At 44.5% G+C, this 16,445-nt stretch overlaps 1 protein-coding gene across 1 annotated transcript in view; it reads right to left on the bottom strand.

The window, feature by feature from the left end:
* Positions 1 to 798: 798 nt before the first annotated feature.
* Positions 799 to 16,445, bottom strand: part of Fam114a1 (family with sequence similarity 114 member A1) — a 71,578-nt gene continuing 55,931 nt past the window's right edge. The window contains exons 9-14 of the mRNA XM_032916526.1: positions 14,028 to 14,119; positions 12,312 to 12,473; positions 11,096 to 11,235; positions 8,263 to 8,335; positions 4,246 to 4,299; positions 799 to 2,373 (exon numbers count right to left, since the gene is read on the bottom strand). Coding sequence (XP_032772417.1) covers positions 2,257 to 2,373; positions 4,246 to 4,299; positions 8,263 to 8,335; positions 11,096 to 11,235; positions 12,312 to 12,473; positions 14,028 to 14,119 — 638 coding nt within the window. The 3' untranslated portion in view covers positions 799 to 2,256. The remainder of the gene's footprint in view (positions 2,374 to 4,245; positions 4,300 to 8,262; positions 8,336 to 11,095; positions 11,236 to 12,311; positions 12,474 to 14,027; positions 14,120 to 16,445) is intronic.

The raw sequence follows: 16,445 nt of genomic DNA, 5'->3' as shown, positions 1-16,445 counted from the left end.
AGTTGACCCTTCCCGTGTTTCCTCAAACTGGTGCCAGGCTGCACAGAAGGTGCGTCTCTGGAATCACATGCTCTTTCAGAGCAGCTGACTTCTTTTAAAGATTTATTCTTATAAAGATTTATATATATACAGCTGTCTCCAGACACACCAGAAGAGGGCATCAGATCTCATTTCTGAACTTCTCTTTCAGGTATGTGTGTGGTGTGCACACATATTTGTAGAGGCACTTCTCTCTCTCTCTCTCTCTCTCTCTCTCTCTCTCTGTGTGTGTGTGTGTGTGTGTGTGTGTGTGTGTGTGTGTGTGTGTGTGTGTGTCTGAGTTGGCCACAGTGCACCTCCATCTTCCTCTACTGTTCTTGTCATTTTCTTTTGAGGGAGCTCCCCAATTGGTTACCCTGGCTGGCCGGTGAGCCCAGGGATCCTCCTGTCTCTACCTCCCACTGCTAGGATTACAGGTGTGCCGCAGACTTTACCTGGACCCTGGGGATCCAAACTCTGGTCACTATGCTTTCTCAACACTTTGCTGGTTGAGCCACCGCCCCAGCACTGATGGCTGAGAGACTAAGTCTGAGAATCTAATGCCGTGGGGGTATTTGTTTTTCTTTCATAGTTCTAGTTAATGTACAAATCCCTCTGATGCGAAGATTACAAATCTAGATTGTTCCTTCTGCTCTATATGTAAGCATTATCATGGAGGTGGCTGTGACATGGCCAGCTGTTAGTTACCACCACACAACGTCAGACACATCCCAGATGCCCAGGAAAGGAGGCACCACACCTTCACTTGTTTGTTTGTTTGTTTTTTAAGAGAATTTTATTTTTCTAGGTTGCAAATAAATTGTCCTTGTGTTTTTATTTGGTCATTTCAGGAGACACACAGCTGAAAAACAAAACACAGACACACAGAAATGCTACTGAGAGATTCAAATGTCTACGTGGCCCATAGCGGACAGGGGCAGCTGCTTCTACCACAGGGACAAAGCAAACACAAAGGAGGACGTTCTCCCTTTCCAGACTACAGGCATCATTTGCCCTGGGATGAGCCTCTGGGTGGGACTATTTTGGACACGCTGGTAGGAACCGTCATTGATGGTCTCAGACAGAAGCCTGCCAGAGACTCTCAGCCTGTTAGGATGCTGTGTCTCAGGAGAGCCCAGCATCAGTACCACTGCTGCCTGCAAGGCCTTCGAAGCATCTCCTTGGATCAATACCCCACTTGGCCAACTTACAACTTTCCACCTTTTGCCAGCACCGTGCATGTGACCGATCGGGTTAGTGGGCATTTTTGAAATGCAGGGATTTCTACTTGGCTAAAATGCCTTTAGTTTTCTATTGACATGCTCCTCAGCTTTGTAATATACCCTAAACTAAAATATGTCTTCAAGCCAGGCAGGTGTAGTTGTGCACACCTTTGATCCTAGTACTTGGGAGGCCGAGGCAGGCAGATCTTCGAGTGTTCCAGGCAGGCCAAGGCTACATAGTGAGATCCCATCTCAAAAATAAATACTCCTTTATACCCCCTTTCAAACATATTTTTACCCCAGAGGTAATCTGGTCTTTAAAAAAAAGAGGTTGAAAATTATAATTCATTGAAGGGTTACACATTTCAAACAACTACCCATTTACTTGGTTCTTCAAGCACTTTAAGCTTTAGAGACCTCTTACGTAGTATCTTAAAGTATGCTAATGGTTATTATAAGCCATCTTGAAGAACACATCTCTTTTGGAGTGGTATTATATTCCTTTACGGTAAACACATAGTAGATGTTCAATAATTCTTGTCACAAAATGAATGACTAAAAAAAGATATTTATGTCCCTTTTTAAACCAAATAAGTAGTGTTATTTTTGTTTACGACATTTATGCAACAAAATGAAGTTCAGTAGAAGAACTTACTTAAGTCCACGTTTTAGAAAAAAATAGGGCACAGAAAGGCAGACATTTCAAAGCCAAACAAAAATCTAGGGTCTCCCTATGGATTTCTAAATATCGTCTGGTTGACCAGGAAAACAGATATATTTGTGAATGAACTGCAAATTAAAGGAAAACTTCAATATAACAAGTACACGTTTAAGTTAACTTAAAGAAAACAATTATTGATAAAAGAGTATATGTTAAGAGAAATGCTAACTCTCTGTATTTTCAAAACTGTGCAAAAGTTGCTTGTAGTATCCTCAGATGGGTGGTCTGGCCAGTGACGTAGAAGTCCGTTGCCTTTAAATGGTATGTAGTGAAGAGATGTAGCCCGCCACTGAACTAGCTGGAATCTGGCTGGGCTGTAGCTTTTGAACAGCTGGTGTGGATGTGGGAGACCTGCAGTACCGGGAGCAGCAGCTGGAGGGCGTCCTGGACATATATGGTGCTATTGGAGCCCTGCAAGAAGGAAAAACAGCTGAGGGGATTTTCAATGGTTGTCACCTTGTAACAACCTAAGTAGAGGGAATCAGATCCCATTACAGATGGCCTTGAGCCACTAACTGGTTGCTGGGAATTGAACTCAGGTCCTCTGGAAGAGCAGCCAGTGCTCTTAACGGTTGAGTTCCAACAACATCCTGAAATATATCTTGAAATTCTCAGAATGTCTGCCTCTTGCAGCAAATGCAAACACATGTTTATGGATGGAGTATGCCCAGGTCTTAACTATGTAAATTCACAAAAGGACCTTATTCAAAATGAGACAAATCATTTCCACGGGCTTTTAAGGGATATGAGTATGTATACATTCATTGGCCCAGCATGGCTGGTATTACCCACCCCTTTCTCAGGTCAGCCCCATGGTCCTGAAATCACAGGGCAGAGGCGGCTAGGGTCTAAACCACAACCGGTTTATAGAACGCTCCACACAGAGGACCCTGGAGAGATAATTTAAAAAAAATGACCAACAGATGAAGTTTAGGAAGGGTATCTAGAACATGTAAGTTTCTCCTTGGCCAGAGGGTAATTATTGGGTACCATATTTGTGGTGCACAAATATAGTAAATTGATGTGCTAATGCACGTGTTTAAACTGGCAGCCAAGACAGAGATCTGGGGTGGGAGACCGAGTATTAAGGCTGAGTCTCACTATATCGCTTGTGTTGGCTTTGAACTCACCATCCTCCTGCCTCAGACCTCTGAATACTGGGACTGCTGGTATATGGCACCATGCCTGGCTTTCCAGAAGATAGATTTTCTTATACTATATTCTGCTGTCCAGGGTTTCTATTAGATGTGTCTGTCCACTGGACTTATCCCCACAGTTCCTGCCCCTTCTGGTTGACCCCATTGCATGACTGTCCTAAGCAACGACACTGGCTGCCAACACTTGGTTAATTTTTGTCCACTGACAGTTCTGCTTAACAGCAGGACACAGTGCCCAGAAGCATTGCCATTGGTTCTCGGGCAGCATTCCTGACGCTATGCACTCTCCAAAGTTTGCTCTTGCCTCTCGGTGTGAAGACGATGGCACTGCACATTGCCCATGTTCCACGGCTGCTTGGGAGGCCCTGTGGCTCCCATGTGCAAGAATATGACAGCCTAGTGTCTAATGGAAGATCTTCCCTAACTCTACCCACGTGCAGAATACAATGTCCATGCTCTAAAACTAGGAAGGCATCTGGGACTGCTTCTCTCTTACATCCCTGGTTTTTTTGTTTGTTTTATTTTGTTTTTTTACAGAGCCACAGCAGTGCTCGGAGAGCCTACCATCTGTGCAGCTGCTGCTACAGAGTCCTGGTGAGCAGGCAGGTCAGGCAGGGAGCCCTCCCTCATAGGGGACTCTACGCTTGTCGCTGAATGAGCAGACATTCTACATCATTTTTGCTAACCTGAAACAGCCTCAGCTAAAAGTTATCAGGAACGGAGGGGAAACGCCTGTTTTTATGAAAATCACCAGTGGGTAATAATCCTCCACTGCAGCCAATAATCACAGTGTCAAACTTGGCAGCAAAAATCTGTGTCTGCTGGGGGAAAATGGTGGCAGGAAATAACATGCAAGCTTAGCATTTCCTTTTATAATCAGGAATTCTCGAAAATTAGGCATCGCTGCTCTATCAGATGCTTTACAGCTGGCTGAGTTACAGAAACGTGCATGTACACACACACACACACACACACACACACACACACACACATACACAGACTGTTAGACTGTGAATGATACGATTTAGAATTCCAATAACACTTGCTGACTGGGAGGAAGACATGAGAAAAAAAGAACGTAACATTCACTTTGATTCGGAGTACTTTCTCTCTCAGGGCTACTTACCTCTAAAAGCACGCTATCGATCATGGGGTTAAGGACTTCAGCCTTCTTGTTGCTCTGTGAAATTGAACGTATGAAATTGACGGATTAGGGCCTCGTACTGTAAGGCTTAGCACGTCAAACTCAAGACACCGCTTTGTAGAGGAATGTTTTAGAGAAGGAAGTGCGCTCACTGTCGAGCAGGCTTTGCCTTTGTGCCTTCCTGATGCTGTCTCTAATTCTACCAGCAATCCTAGGAGGGGTTTGGTGCTGCAATGAACCTCGCACTGGCCAGATGAAGAAATAGTGATCGGGGAGGTTGAGCAATTCACGTGAGTTCACACTGCTAGGAATGTAAACTCTTTTTAACGGCAGGAAGTTGGTAGCTAATTGGCTTCTGTCTCCTACTTGCCCAATTTGCCTGACACGATCCTACACCCAGATCAGCTAGGGTTACAATAGTGAATAGGGTTAATAGTGAATTTGTCATGATCTTATTACTGTGTTTTTAAAAAATAATCTTTTTGGTCTTTGTGTAGCCCAGACTAGCACAAACCCATGATCCTCCTGCCTCCTGCTTCCAGGGGCTGATATTACAGACATGTGCCATACCTCACTGCACATTTCAAATAAGATTTCTGTATAGCTTACTGAAATTCTTATTCTTAAGAACTTTATTCTATTTATTTTAAATTAGTTGTATACAATGTCAGTGTGGGGTATGTGCTTGGGAGTCCAGGTGCCCTCAAGGGCCAGAAGAGGGCACTGGAGTCTCTGAACCTGGAATTATAGACAGTCATGATCTTCAACATGTCATATGTGGGTGTTGGGAACTGAACTTGGGCCCTTTGGAAGTAGTACGCGCTTGTAACTACTGAGTCATCCCTCCAGCCCCTGAGACGACTCAAAACTTCCAGTCCTTCACTTATCTATCCATCCTGGTAGTCTAGTCTGTCTGTTCCTTGTTTTCTTTGATCTCTCTCTCCCCCTGTCCCCCCACCTCGCCTGTGAACACAGTTACTGAAGGTTATCTGCCAGAAGAGCAATACGGTGAGAACATGCTTAAATAGAACTTTCAAATAGGTCTGTAGGTCCCGGTTTGAAAACCACGAGTGTGTGTATGGCGTGGAGAATGAAGCCCCGTTTTAGGGCTCCAGAAGGGAGAGATAATTGTATTCTTATTTTTATTACTCGGTTGTCAATCAGCAGGCTTCCCTATCTAAAATGCTCAACTGACTCCTACAGGAATGAATCATTAATGGGGCAATCTTAATCGTCTGGGTTCCCTTCCTGTACCTGGAAGGCAAGCAAACAAAAGCATCTGAATTAAGTATATCTTTCCAGAAAAGCCTTCCTTCACTGACATTACTCTTCAGAGACTGATGCCTTTTTGAGGAAACCACAGTGGAGTCTGGCAGGGGGTGGGGAAGAACCTCTTCAAACACTCAAGTCCACCTTAGTAAGTAACCAGAGAAACCATGATAGAATTTGCTCTCATGTTTATGTGATTATCAATAAACCTCTAAGATACAATCAAAACAAGGGCAGCAAGATGACATCGGTTTTCAGAATCGATGAGATATGTGAGCCATTTAAATGGAGCCTGGAGAGCAATGCATGCTCGTTGGCTTCGCGTTATGAATAATGGCTGCTTTGGAGAGCAGAAACAATGATGGATGTAAATGATTCTTCAGAGCTGCAGACTGGGACTTTGTGGCATGTGGTGAGCTCCATTTTAGATGTAGCTTTCACCGTCTCCAAATGGACAACATGCATTTGCTGATGTTTGCACTTGAAAATGTCCGTGCTTGTGTTTGGGCACGCATACAATTGTAAGTCCAAGCACATACCCACCTGCCAGAAACTTGGCCCGGCCAATGTAGACCTTGGCTCAGGAAAGATCTTGGCTTGGCCACCCTAGGGCTAATTAACAATGCAGAATCCCTGTCCTCAGCTCACACAGACAGGCTGAATAAGAATCTGCATTTTAACAAGGTCTCAGGTGGTTGCCAGGCATGCTTTGGGAAGCACTATGCTAGAGTCTGATATGGTGCAGGAGAAGAAAACAGTGTCCCTTATACCACTGACTCCGGGAGAAAAACCCACCCCACACAATTCATATGAAACCCCACAGACAATCCGGGGACACTAAACAGTTGATTATCTGTCTAACGCCTGACAGGCTGCTGGTGGGGAGCTGGAAGGTCAATGGAGAGGCCTGGGTGTATCAGCTCCTGTCTCTGGAACTTGGGGTCCTCAGTAGTGAACTGCAGAAAGTGGGGAGATGCAGCAGAAGAGTTTGGAAGCTGAATTGATGAGGAAAGCCCTCACATTGTTTTGGGAACCCACCATTCCCACCATAGCCTGTCATCAGGTAACTTGGAGTAGAGGGCTGTGCTTCCGTATCAACATCCCAATGACTGATAGTCCTCTATCAATGGCTTCTATCTCCCCATCACTCTGCTTACAGATGACGACACAGCATTGCTGAAAACCTAAATCAGGTTAAGCCCAAGACAGAATGAGCAAACCAGACTTCTTGACAGCAGAATGGTTTGGTGGCCTGTATTAACTCACCCTTTATCCATAGAGTCCTAAGTGAAAATACGGGGGACAGAGATCCCATTTCTTTTAAGAACTGCTCTTTGCCTAGAGTGGAGTTACACCCCAGCAGCTACGCAGATCTACATGGTGATCTTGCCCCCAACCTCAGCTGAGTGACACCAACATGGCCATCTGACCCTCTGACCCATGCTGGTGGTTTTCTGAAGCTTCTGACTCAGAAAAAGGAATGTGAAAGACGAGACAGATTGTAGTGATGTTTCAGAGTGGGAGTGAGCTCTGTCGCTGGGTCCCCAAAGCTGTTCACAATCTTCCACCAACTTCCATAAAGCTCCCCTTTATCTGAGCCATTTGTAGCCCACCCCCAGGGGCCTAAGAGAGAGAGCATAGCCCTGGTTTCAGAGTTCCAGTCATTCCTATAATGCTGTACACTGCAATTGTAAATACCTTGACTAAAGCCTGTTTCCTGTGTCTCTGGGAAAGAGAGTCAGACCTTGCATCTAGGGACTTTAAAAGTAGGAAGATAAAAGTGAAGTGTTTCCCACTTGCTTCTCCTGCCCTACTCAGGAGGGGCTTTATAATACGACTGATTTCTTCTCCCCCCATGTATGTGTGTGTATTATGGGAGATCACACATGTTTACATGCATGTGCGGAGGGCATGTGTGTGCACACGTGTATGGAGGCAGAGGTTGATGCCTGGTGTCTTCTTTAATCACACTCTTCTTTATTTACCGAAACAAGGTCTCTTGCTGAACCTGGGGCTAGCCCATTGGGCTAATCTAGCTAGCCATCTTGCCCTGGGGGGAGCCCCTAGTCTCCCTCCAGAGCACTGAGGTTGCAGGCATGTTCTGGGGATCTGAACTCAGATTCTCACATTTGCACAAGAAATCCTTCATCTGCTAAGCCATGTCCCCAGCCCACAAGGGCTGAGACAGAAAAGGGCACAACCTAGATATGTAATCAGAAGCCACACATCGAAATATATGCAGTGCTTCACAGCTATTATCTTAAGAACAGAAACACTTAGATGTTAATTGACAACACTCTTTTTTTTCCATTTGAAAGTCTTATATGTAGCTTATCAGACTGAGGGCAATACTGAATGATAATATTTAAAGTTAATTATTTTAATAGAGATTCTTGAGTGATATAATAATGGATAATAAGCAGTGGAAAGGAACCTTCATTTGACATCCTTTCTTTTGATATATTAATAAAGTGAGGTCCATGGAGACCTGACTGCTCACTAAACAGTCCAGATGTCTGAGCCAGCAAACTGGAGTCCACAGCCCAAGCAGAGGCGAGCTCGAGGCTAGTGGTGTTTAGAGAGGGGACCTCAGCCTGATTATAGAAAATGGCATGACGGCACAGCTGTAATTATGGAGTTGTGCCAAAAGGTACTAAGTCCCTGACTTCTCCTTACAGCCCCACTTCCCTCAACAATGTAAGAAAATGATGGTCCAAATTGGATTCTTACCCCAACAGTGGTTAAAACATTTGTAAATTTCTTCGATAGGGAGGCTACTTCATTGCACATTGCCGTGGTTAATCTGAAATCAGAAGAAAAAAAAGAGGTGGGGAGGGGTTCGGTAAAGTAACATAAAGGTCATGGCAGTGACATGAATGGCAATATGACGTCAAAAGGACAGTGCCCAAGTTTGAGATCGCTGTACAGAAATGTGCACCCTTTATTTCTTCCTCAACAGTCACCCATGGTTCACAGTCATCTTTCCGTGTTTAATTAAGGAACAATCCTCTAATTAATTTGCCCTCCGTTTAGAATCGAAGCCATGTGCAGGGAAACATCAGGCTCGAGCATCTTTTTCATTTCACAGGAGTGGAAACTCAGGGTGGGTGGCTTTTCTCCAGCGTTTGGGTCATTTTAAAATAATGAACGTTCACTGAGGCACTCGTTCACATGTCATCTAATGACTAAACGGAACCTGCCAAGTAACCTGCACGGGACGTAGTGGTGAGTGTAGAAAAAGGATTAAAACGAAAATGCAGGCATTCAGTCATGCGCATGCGCGCATGCAAACGCATGCACGCAACCACGTACACACGCACGCACGCACGCACGCACCCCTCTTGGTGCTAGATAACAACCCAGGCTGATGGGCATGCTTGGCAGCACCCGACTCCTTTTCCCTTTAGGTAGTGCGTCACTGTGTCCCTGTCTGGCCTGCCTTGACTTACAGAGATCCTCCTGCCTCAGCCTACAGAGAGCTGAGACTATAGACATGCTCTAGCACACCCAGTTCTCTTTGTATCCTGAATGTGTTATTCCTATTTGTTTCAAGATAACAATCCCTAGAAAACGTCCTTACAACATGTCAAAATTCAAACTTTTCTTTGGCCGTTCACTTTTAAGTCTTTACTCCAATAAAGCAAGAAAGACAAAAATTAATCAGAATGTTTAGACACCACAGATGACAAAAACTGAAAACAATATGATCACCAAACAATGTATATTCCGCCTGATTTTCTCCTAACAATTACAGTGTTCGATTTATAGTAAACAAAATGCTATTCGAAAAACAAAAGTTCCGGATTAAGACTATTGCATGTTAGGAGATCTACTGAGGGCAAAGAAGGTGGTTTGTTTTGTTTCTTGATAGACTCTATCTAACCTATATATTCTTTTCTTGTGTGTGTACAGAGGTATTTACATGTGCATATGCTACATGGTGGGGGAGGAGGTAGGGGCCTTCTCTTTCCACCTCCCCAGCTCTGAGATTACAGGTGCCCGCAGCCCCATCTGTTTTTTTCTGTATGGTTGATGTAGACTGAAGTCAGGTGCTCAGGTGAACACGGCAAGTACTTCCCTGAATCAGTCATCATCTCAGCCCTCCCCTCCTGTATGATGCTGGGGAGTAGACCTAGGGCCTCCATGTGCTAGTAGACTTGCCACTGAACCACACCCCTGGGCCTAAGTATTAGGTATGATGAACCGCATGGAGGCGTCCATCCATCTGAAATTTGACTGAAGAAATCACTGTGGGTGAGGCCAGAAGACAGCAGAGAACCATGCTGTGTGCTCTTGGGCAGGTGGTGGGAGGGCACTCACTGAACGACTGACCCTCTAGGGGTCAGCGCAGCTGGATAAAGTTGGAATGAACAAGGGAATTGGGAGAGGTGCTAAGAGCAATGTCCCAGGATTCATGCCCTGGGACTTCTGACTCTCAGCTCTCTTCCTTCAGATCCGTACAGAGACAAGGCAGTAGCTAGATGCTGTCCTCGGCAATTTAAAATCTTTCTCTTTTCCTTCCATATGTTAAAAAGAAAACACACTATCTCTCTAGAATTATCACATAATGTGTAGTTTATTTCTAAATACATAATTTGCCTTGTCGGATGTAGTAAAATTAGTGAGCTGGCGAAACGCATGTGGATAATGAATGAGGGGGATGTGTGTGTATGTGTGTGTGTGTGTGTGTGTGTGTGTATGTGTGTGTGTATGTGTATGTGTGTATGTGTGTGTGTGTATGTGTGTGTATGTGTATGTGTGTATGTGTGTATGTGTGTGTGTGTGTGTGTGCCTTTCTTGGGGGTTACTTTGGATCCCTTGTTTTAATAATAACAAAGGGGTATTTGGACAGTTGCTGAAATTTCACGTCATATAATTATATACATAAAAGTTAATGACATGTTTTTAGCACTATTTTCTATTTTCAAAAAAGATTCCACTCCAACTGTTTTCATATATATATATTGCATATTTATGTTTACATAATACTAGATAAATTAATAACAACAACAACTGCTTATTGAAGAACATGAACTTCAGTGTGCGGCTCAGGAATGCAGCCTGCAGCGAACTGTCTTGCATTAGAGGCTAGCACGCCCAGAGAACAGAGCAGGCAGGGCAGGTAAAATTGCTGAAAAGGGTGGTGGGTGTCGGCCTACTTCTATTCAGGTAACTGAGAAGTTATATTAGGGTGTCCTTTCTCTGTTGGTATGGTATGAATATATAATTACCCTCAATGTTCTGTGCTTAGAAGAATTTGATCTATTAAAATAAACATGTATTAGTGTGTCTCCTTTTAAATCTCAAAACAACTCCTATGTATTATTATTATTATCGTTATTATTATTATTATTGCTGCATAATGTATTCGTAAGGGAGTCTTTATTTCTTAAAATGAACTATAACAACAGTCAACATGAAAATCTAATCTTCAGGTGTTTAGGGTATGTGCATATGTGTATTTGAATGGCACACACACATATGCACACATGTCTACAAGCACACACATGTCCACACATGCACACATGCAATTTAAAAAGTAAGAATTAAAAGTTGCATTAACCTTATCAGAACTTTTGCTTGGTCTTGAGCTGGTTTTTCCTCTTCTTGTCCATGGAGAATTAACTCTGCAACTTTATGGAGTTGCTCGATGCAGCGTGCAGTGACCTCAGCCAGACTTTCAATGGATAACATGTACACCTCCTGAAATGAATGCACATAAGAGAATTATTCACTAAGCAGCCTCTTTTCAAAAAAATCCCTGTCACATTCAAATCCGGACAGGATTCAAAGCACATACTGTATCACTGAGCCATACCCCGGCACCTAGATGATGTAATCCAGTATCCCTATAAAATTCAAGGGGGCAGGGGTGGTGGCTTAGTCAGTAAAGTGCTTTGGCACAAGCATGAGGCCCTGAGTGTGGACCCTCAGCACCTACATCAGTGCTGCACAGCTTGAACCCCAGGACAGGAGGATGGAGATGAGCTCATGCCTGGGGCTCACTGGCCATAGCCAATGCTATGTGAACTCCAGGTTTAATGTGAGAAGATGACTCAAAAAATAAGGTGGAAAATGACTGAAGAGGGTGAGAAAAGACAACCTCTGGTTTCCACACAAACACAAACCATGCGGACAAAATGTGTGTGTGTGTGTGTGTGTGTGTGTGTGTGTGTGTGTGTGTGTGTGTGTACAGCATTGTCACTAAATGACAATGCTGCTATGTCCCCAGGGATAAGACAAAGCTATTCACATTTGTGTCTTCAGCAGTCAGAATGGTGCTTGCCACGGAATAGGTAGGTTATGGTAAGTGGGGTGTGTGGAAGGGAAGATGCCCAAAGGCACTCCAGTGGACATTTTTCCTTGGAGTCATCTACCTTAGTCGCTTTAAAATTGGAACTCAGCATAAGGAACAATTATTGAAGATGACTTTTGGAGCACAGGCAGGACATAAAGTATATGCATATGAGTGTAGGAAACTGAAGGAAAGAAGCCGCGGCAATAAAAGAGGGCTTCAATCGCCTCATTAGCGAGGGAGCATAAAGACAATTTATAGTAACACATTTGCATAAAGATAAATCAATTATGTTCCGGAAGATCTTTCTGCTTTTAAATTATAAAATTATGGGGGGAAAAAAGCTACAAAATCTACTCTGGGATAGAAAGCTGGATTGTCTGTTGCAGTCTTATGAGAATGTAGGACACGGTGTAAATAGAAAATGGCTCTCCTCACTTATAGAATTATCATAGATAACTATGGCCAATGCAGGTAGATTTACCTCTACAGTCTTAGCTCCTTTGCCCCCTGCCTTGTCTTCTTCAGATTCCTCAGCTTTCTCTTCCTTTCCTTCTTTCTTCTCTTCCTCCTCGGACCCTTTGGCCACATCTATTGACACCACGCTTTGATCCTCTTCAACCCAGTCATGAGCTTTCTTCATGGCCTGCAATGGCCCCAACCAAACAATACATTTACCGTGGGAATTTGAAAACCAAGTTCTCTCAACCCGGACCCTCCGGGCAGATGTGTGGGGCCATTCCTTAAGCCCCGTAGACAGCAACCTCATTGCTCATAATATAAACTAGGAAACAAGAATGAGGTGGAAAGTAGCTAGATCACATCGGAGGGCCTAAGAATTTCTAAAAGGGTATTTTAAAACAATATTCAGATGAGAAACATGACAGATGCTGCAAAAACTACAGTGTATTTTTCATGTTTCAAGGCTGGTGATAAAGAGATGAACTGTGCTCTTTCTTGTACAGGTTAGAAATCAGTAGAGGGTCATGGCTGAAGCCAGTTTCCTCATGCGGTGGTTTTCCTAAAGTCCTCATCATCTCAGGAACCAATAATGTAGCGATGAGAAGAAGATTGACAGCTCTGTTCCTGATTCATGGCAGCTCCTCCAACCTCTAGGGATGCCAGGAGAGCAACACAGGTAACCCATGACCTACAAAATCGCGGCTAATTGGAAACTGCTGGGATCACCTTCCCCAATCTGGTCTGTCCTTCCTGAATTCAGAGACAGACTTATCTAGAGCTCATCGGATCCTTTGAGATGTCGCTCATCTTATGCTAAACGCTAAGTTAGCTTAAAGCCCATGTCAAAGTTTAACGTGTCAGAATGTTAGGAGATAATTTAGGAGCTAGCAGATTAGGGGAGAGACACCCTAAAAAGTCCTCTTTTAGGAATAAAGGCTGCCTGTGCAACTAAGAAGTCCCCTCTTTCCCCTCCAAGCAGTGGCTGTAGAGATGAAAGAGATAATTTCCCAGCTGACCCGCCAGATGGCCGACCCCTAAGAGAGAGAAAGAAATTCCTCATCTCCCCACCTCTATACCTCATTCTGCCCCTTCTTCACCCATTATAACGGGTGCGCGCCTATGCAAACCACTACTAGGTAAGGGAAGAGATAAGAGGTAGGGGAGAGGGAGGGAGAAAAAAATATTCCATAGCTTTGAATAATTAATGACCAGCATCTCCTCAAATCCTACAGTAAGACCTGGTAGTCACTTGCAAAATGCACTGTGGTGTTAGGGGAATCTGGAATGCCAAAGCTGGACTGCCCCAAGAAGTGTCGGAGCAGTGTCAGCCCAGGCAGGAGGAGAGGGAGTGACCCTCCCATTGATCTAAAGCCCGCATGTCTCTTTAAGAAAGCAAGGTTGGGAGCGGAGTCTGGAAAGTCCCGTGATGATCCCCCCACCCCACTCTGATAATCATCCTCTGACAGAACATTCTATTTCACTGTGAAAGGGCAAGTGACCTTTTCAAGGTCACTAGATAATTACCCGTAAATTACAGAACGGAGGTCTCAGAAGCCTCGCACCCACCACGGTGCCTCCACAGATACTAATTACTGACCTCAGACTCCCCTCCCCCTGCTATGTCGTGGGACGTGAGGGGGGGTGTTTTTCCATTTCTTGCAATCTGAGGAGTCTTACCACCAAAACCCTCTTTCCCCAGACCCTTTTAAAACCAAAGACAGAACGGGTTGGTTCCAACCTTATTGAGTTTGTCAGGTGTGGCGGCGACATGTAATTCAAACAGGAGCTCTGTAAGCATCCTAGCAAATTCTTCCCCGCTTTCTTCTAGGCCTAGGAACAGAATGAGACAGCAGCAAGACGCGTGATTCATTTATTTTTCATCCTTCAGAATGTGGCAGCGCCCCTGACTTTGCAGCAGGCACTCAGGGTAGACTAAGGAGAGGCTTTGGCAGGGTGCCCTGAGGCTGCCTGGGAAGACAGATGTCACGGCTTCCCTTGGTGAGCACGGCAGGGAAGCAGCAGGCTGGAGAGGGCTGCCACAGCCTAGCTGCAGGCCTCTGGCACTAGGGCACCCCTGAGCTGGCTTAGAGGTGACAGTGGGTAGGGAGAGACCTTGTGTGTATTGCCACAATGGTGGCAGCCCATTGCCGAGAATATGCATGACCTGCGTCAGGCCTCTGGTGCCTGGTGCTCAGAGAGTGGTTATGCTTCCTATAGCAACTTTGCCGATGCCCTGTGTGCGGTGCTGAGGAAGGACTCGTGGGTCTGAGTGAGCAGAATTCTCGAGGGGTGTGTACTCTGACGTCATACCATCTCTCTGGAGAAATTCCCCAAGGTTCTCTGGAATTCCTGGGTGGTGCTATAATACTTTTTAATGATCTATTTTCTCAGGCGGGAAGCTATCGAAGGACAGAGAAGAGTTTAACTCATTCCCAATATGATGTCTGGACCATAATAGGTGCTAAAGAAAATATTATTTGAATTGATAATCTATTAAGGTATCTTATATATGTAACAGTAATAATATAATATTGGTTATATATATACATACATATATATATATCATAAAATAATAAATATCCTTGGCTGGTCAGTGGTGACACGGGCCTTTAATCCTAGCATTCAGGAGGCAGAGACAGGTGGGTTTCTGTGAGTTCAAGGCCAGCCTGGTCTACAGAGTGAGTTCCAGGACAGCCTGGTCTACAGAGTGAGTTCCAGGACAGCCAGGGATACACAGAAAAACCCCGTCTCAAAAAAACAAAACAAAACAAAAAAATCAAACAAACCAAAAACCAAAAACCAAAGCAATCAAACCAACCAACTAACCGGAAATACTCCTGGTAGACAACAGAGGTTAGTAAAAGCTACAGGCTCGCTTTTCTTGTCTGTAACTTCAAGGCAATGGCATCTTAAAGTTTCTGGTTGGTGCTGAAGTATTGATTCCATAATGGGTTTATGAGCCTCCCCGAGGGAGACCATCATTAATCTGCCCAATTGCATGTGTACAAAACCCTCTGTGAAGAAGCTCCCTGGGCTTATGACAGAGCCCAGGTATATCTCTGGGGAAGGCTAGGCACGTGGAAAATAGTGTACCTAACACTTGCATGGATATAACAGTTTCAGTTTTATAGAAACTTGGTTAATGGGCAGCTCCTAAAGACAGTTAGGGTGGCCCGCGAGTGTGTGGCAAATCTTCACCCTTGTGTATATTCTCACAGGGAGGCAGGCTAATAAACAAACAGATAAACAAAGCATTTCTGTCAAGTGATGGGATTTATGGAGAAGTAAGAACCATGGGAGAAGGCTAGGGGTAGCTAGAACTTAGAAATCTCACTATAACCTTTTTCATCTTTATTAATTTTATCCTTGCTTGCTTACACATATGTATGTGTGTACAAGGGGTGTGCCTGGCGCCCACCGAGGCCAGTGGAGGATAGAAGCGGATGTTGGATGGATGTCTGTGAGTCAGTCCAGTTGGTGCTGGGAACTGAACCCAGGCCCTCTGCAAGAGCAGCGAGTTTAGGAATTTTATGTAAAAGGTGCTAATTTCGTGTTTCCCTAAATTCGTATGTTGACACCTGAGAGTATTCAGAGCAGGGGCTTTGGGTCATAAGTAAGGCATTCACATGGATAGATTGTAAAGAGTCCCCAGAGAACTGACTGGCCACCACTCCCACGAGAGGACGCGGCTAGAGGATGCTGACTGTGACCCAGAGATGGGCCTTCGCTAGGCACCAGATCTGCCTGGGCTTTGATCTCACACTTCCTTATGAACTTGAGGAATGAGTTCCTGTAGTTTGTAGGGTAGACTGTGATGTTTGTTATAGCAGCCTGAACAGGTCAGGGTTAGGGGGAAGCTATGAGGAATGGATGCGCCTTTAAAAGCCGGAGCCTCCGTGTTCTCATTTAGTGTCAATTCCCACCCAACACGTTTAAGATCTTTGTGTGTTCACTCAATGTGGTATGCAATAATTCATTTACACCAATTTCCCACTTTTAGCAAACAGTTCTCTACTGTATGTGAGTCATACAGGAACTGAGAAGGGAACGATGGAGTTGGGGGTGTAGCCCCTGTCTGAGGATAGCCTCAGAGGTCAGGGGAGAAGTGTTCTAGACACTCGGTAGTGGCAATAAAGACTAGCAGGGAATGTGCCTG

Source organism: Rattus rattus, chromosome 11, assembly GCF_011064425.1.
Source record: "Rattus rattus isolate New Zealand chromosome 11, Rrattus_CSIRO_v1, whole genome shotgun sequence".
In the NCBI taxonomy this organism is placed as follows: Eukaryota; Metazoa; Chordata; class Mammalia; order Rodentia; family Muridae; genus Rattus; species Rattus rattus.
This window is presented reverse-complemented; position numbering and strand designations above follow the sequence as displayed.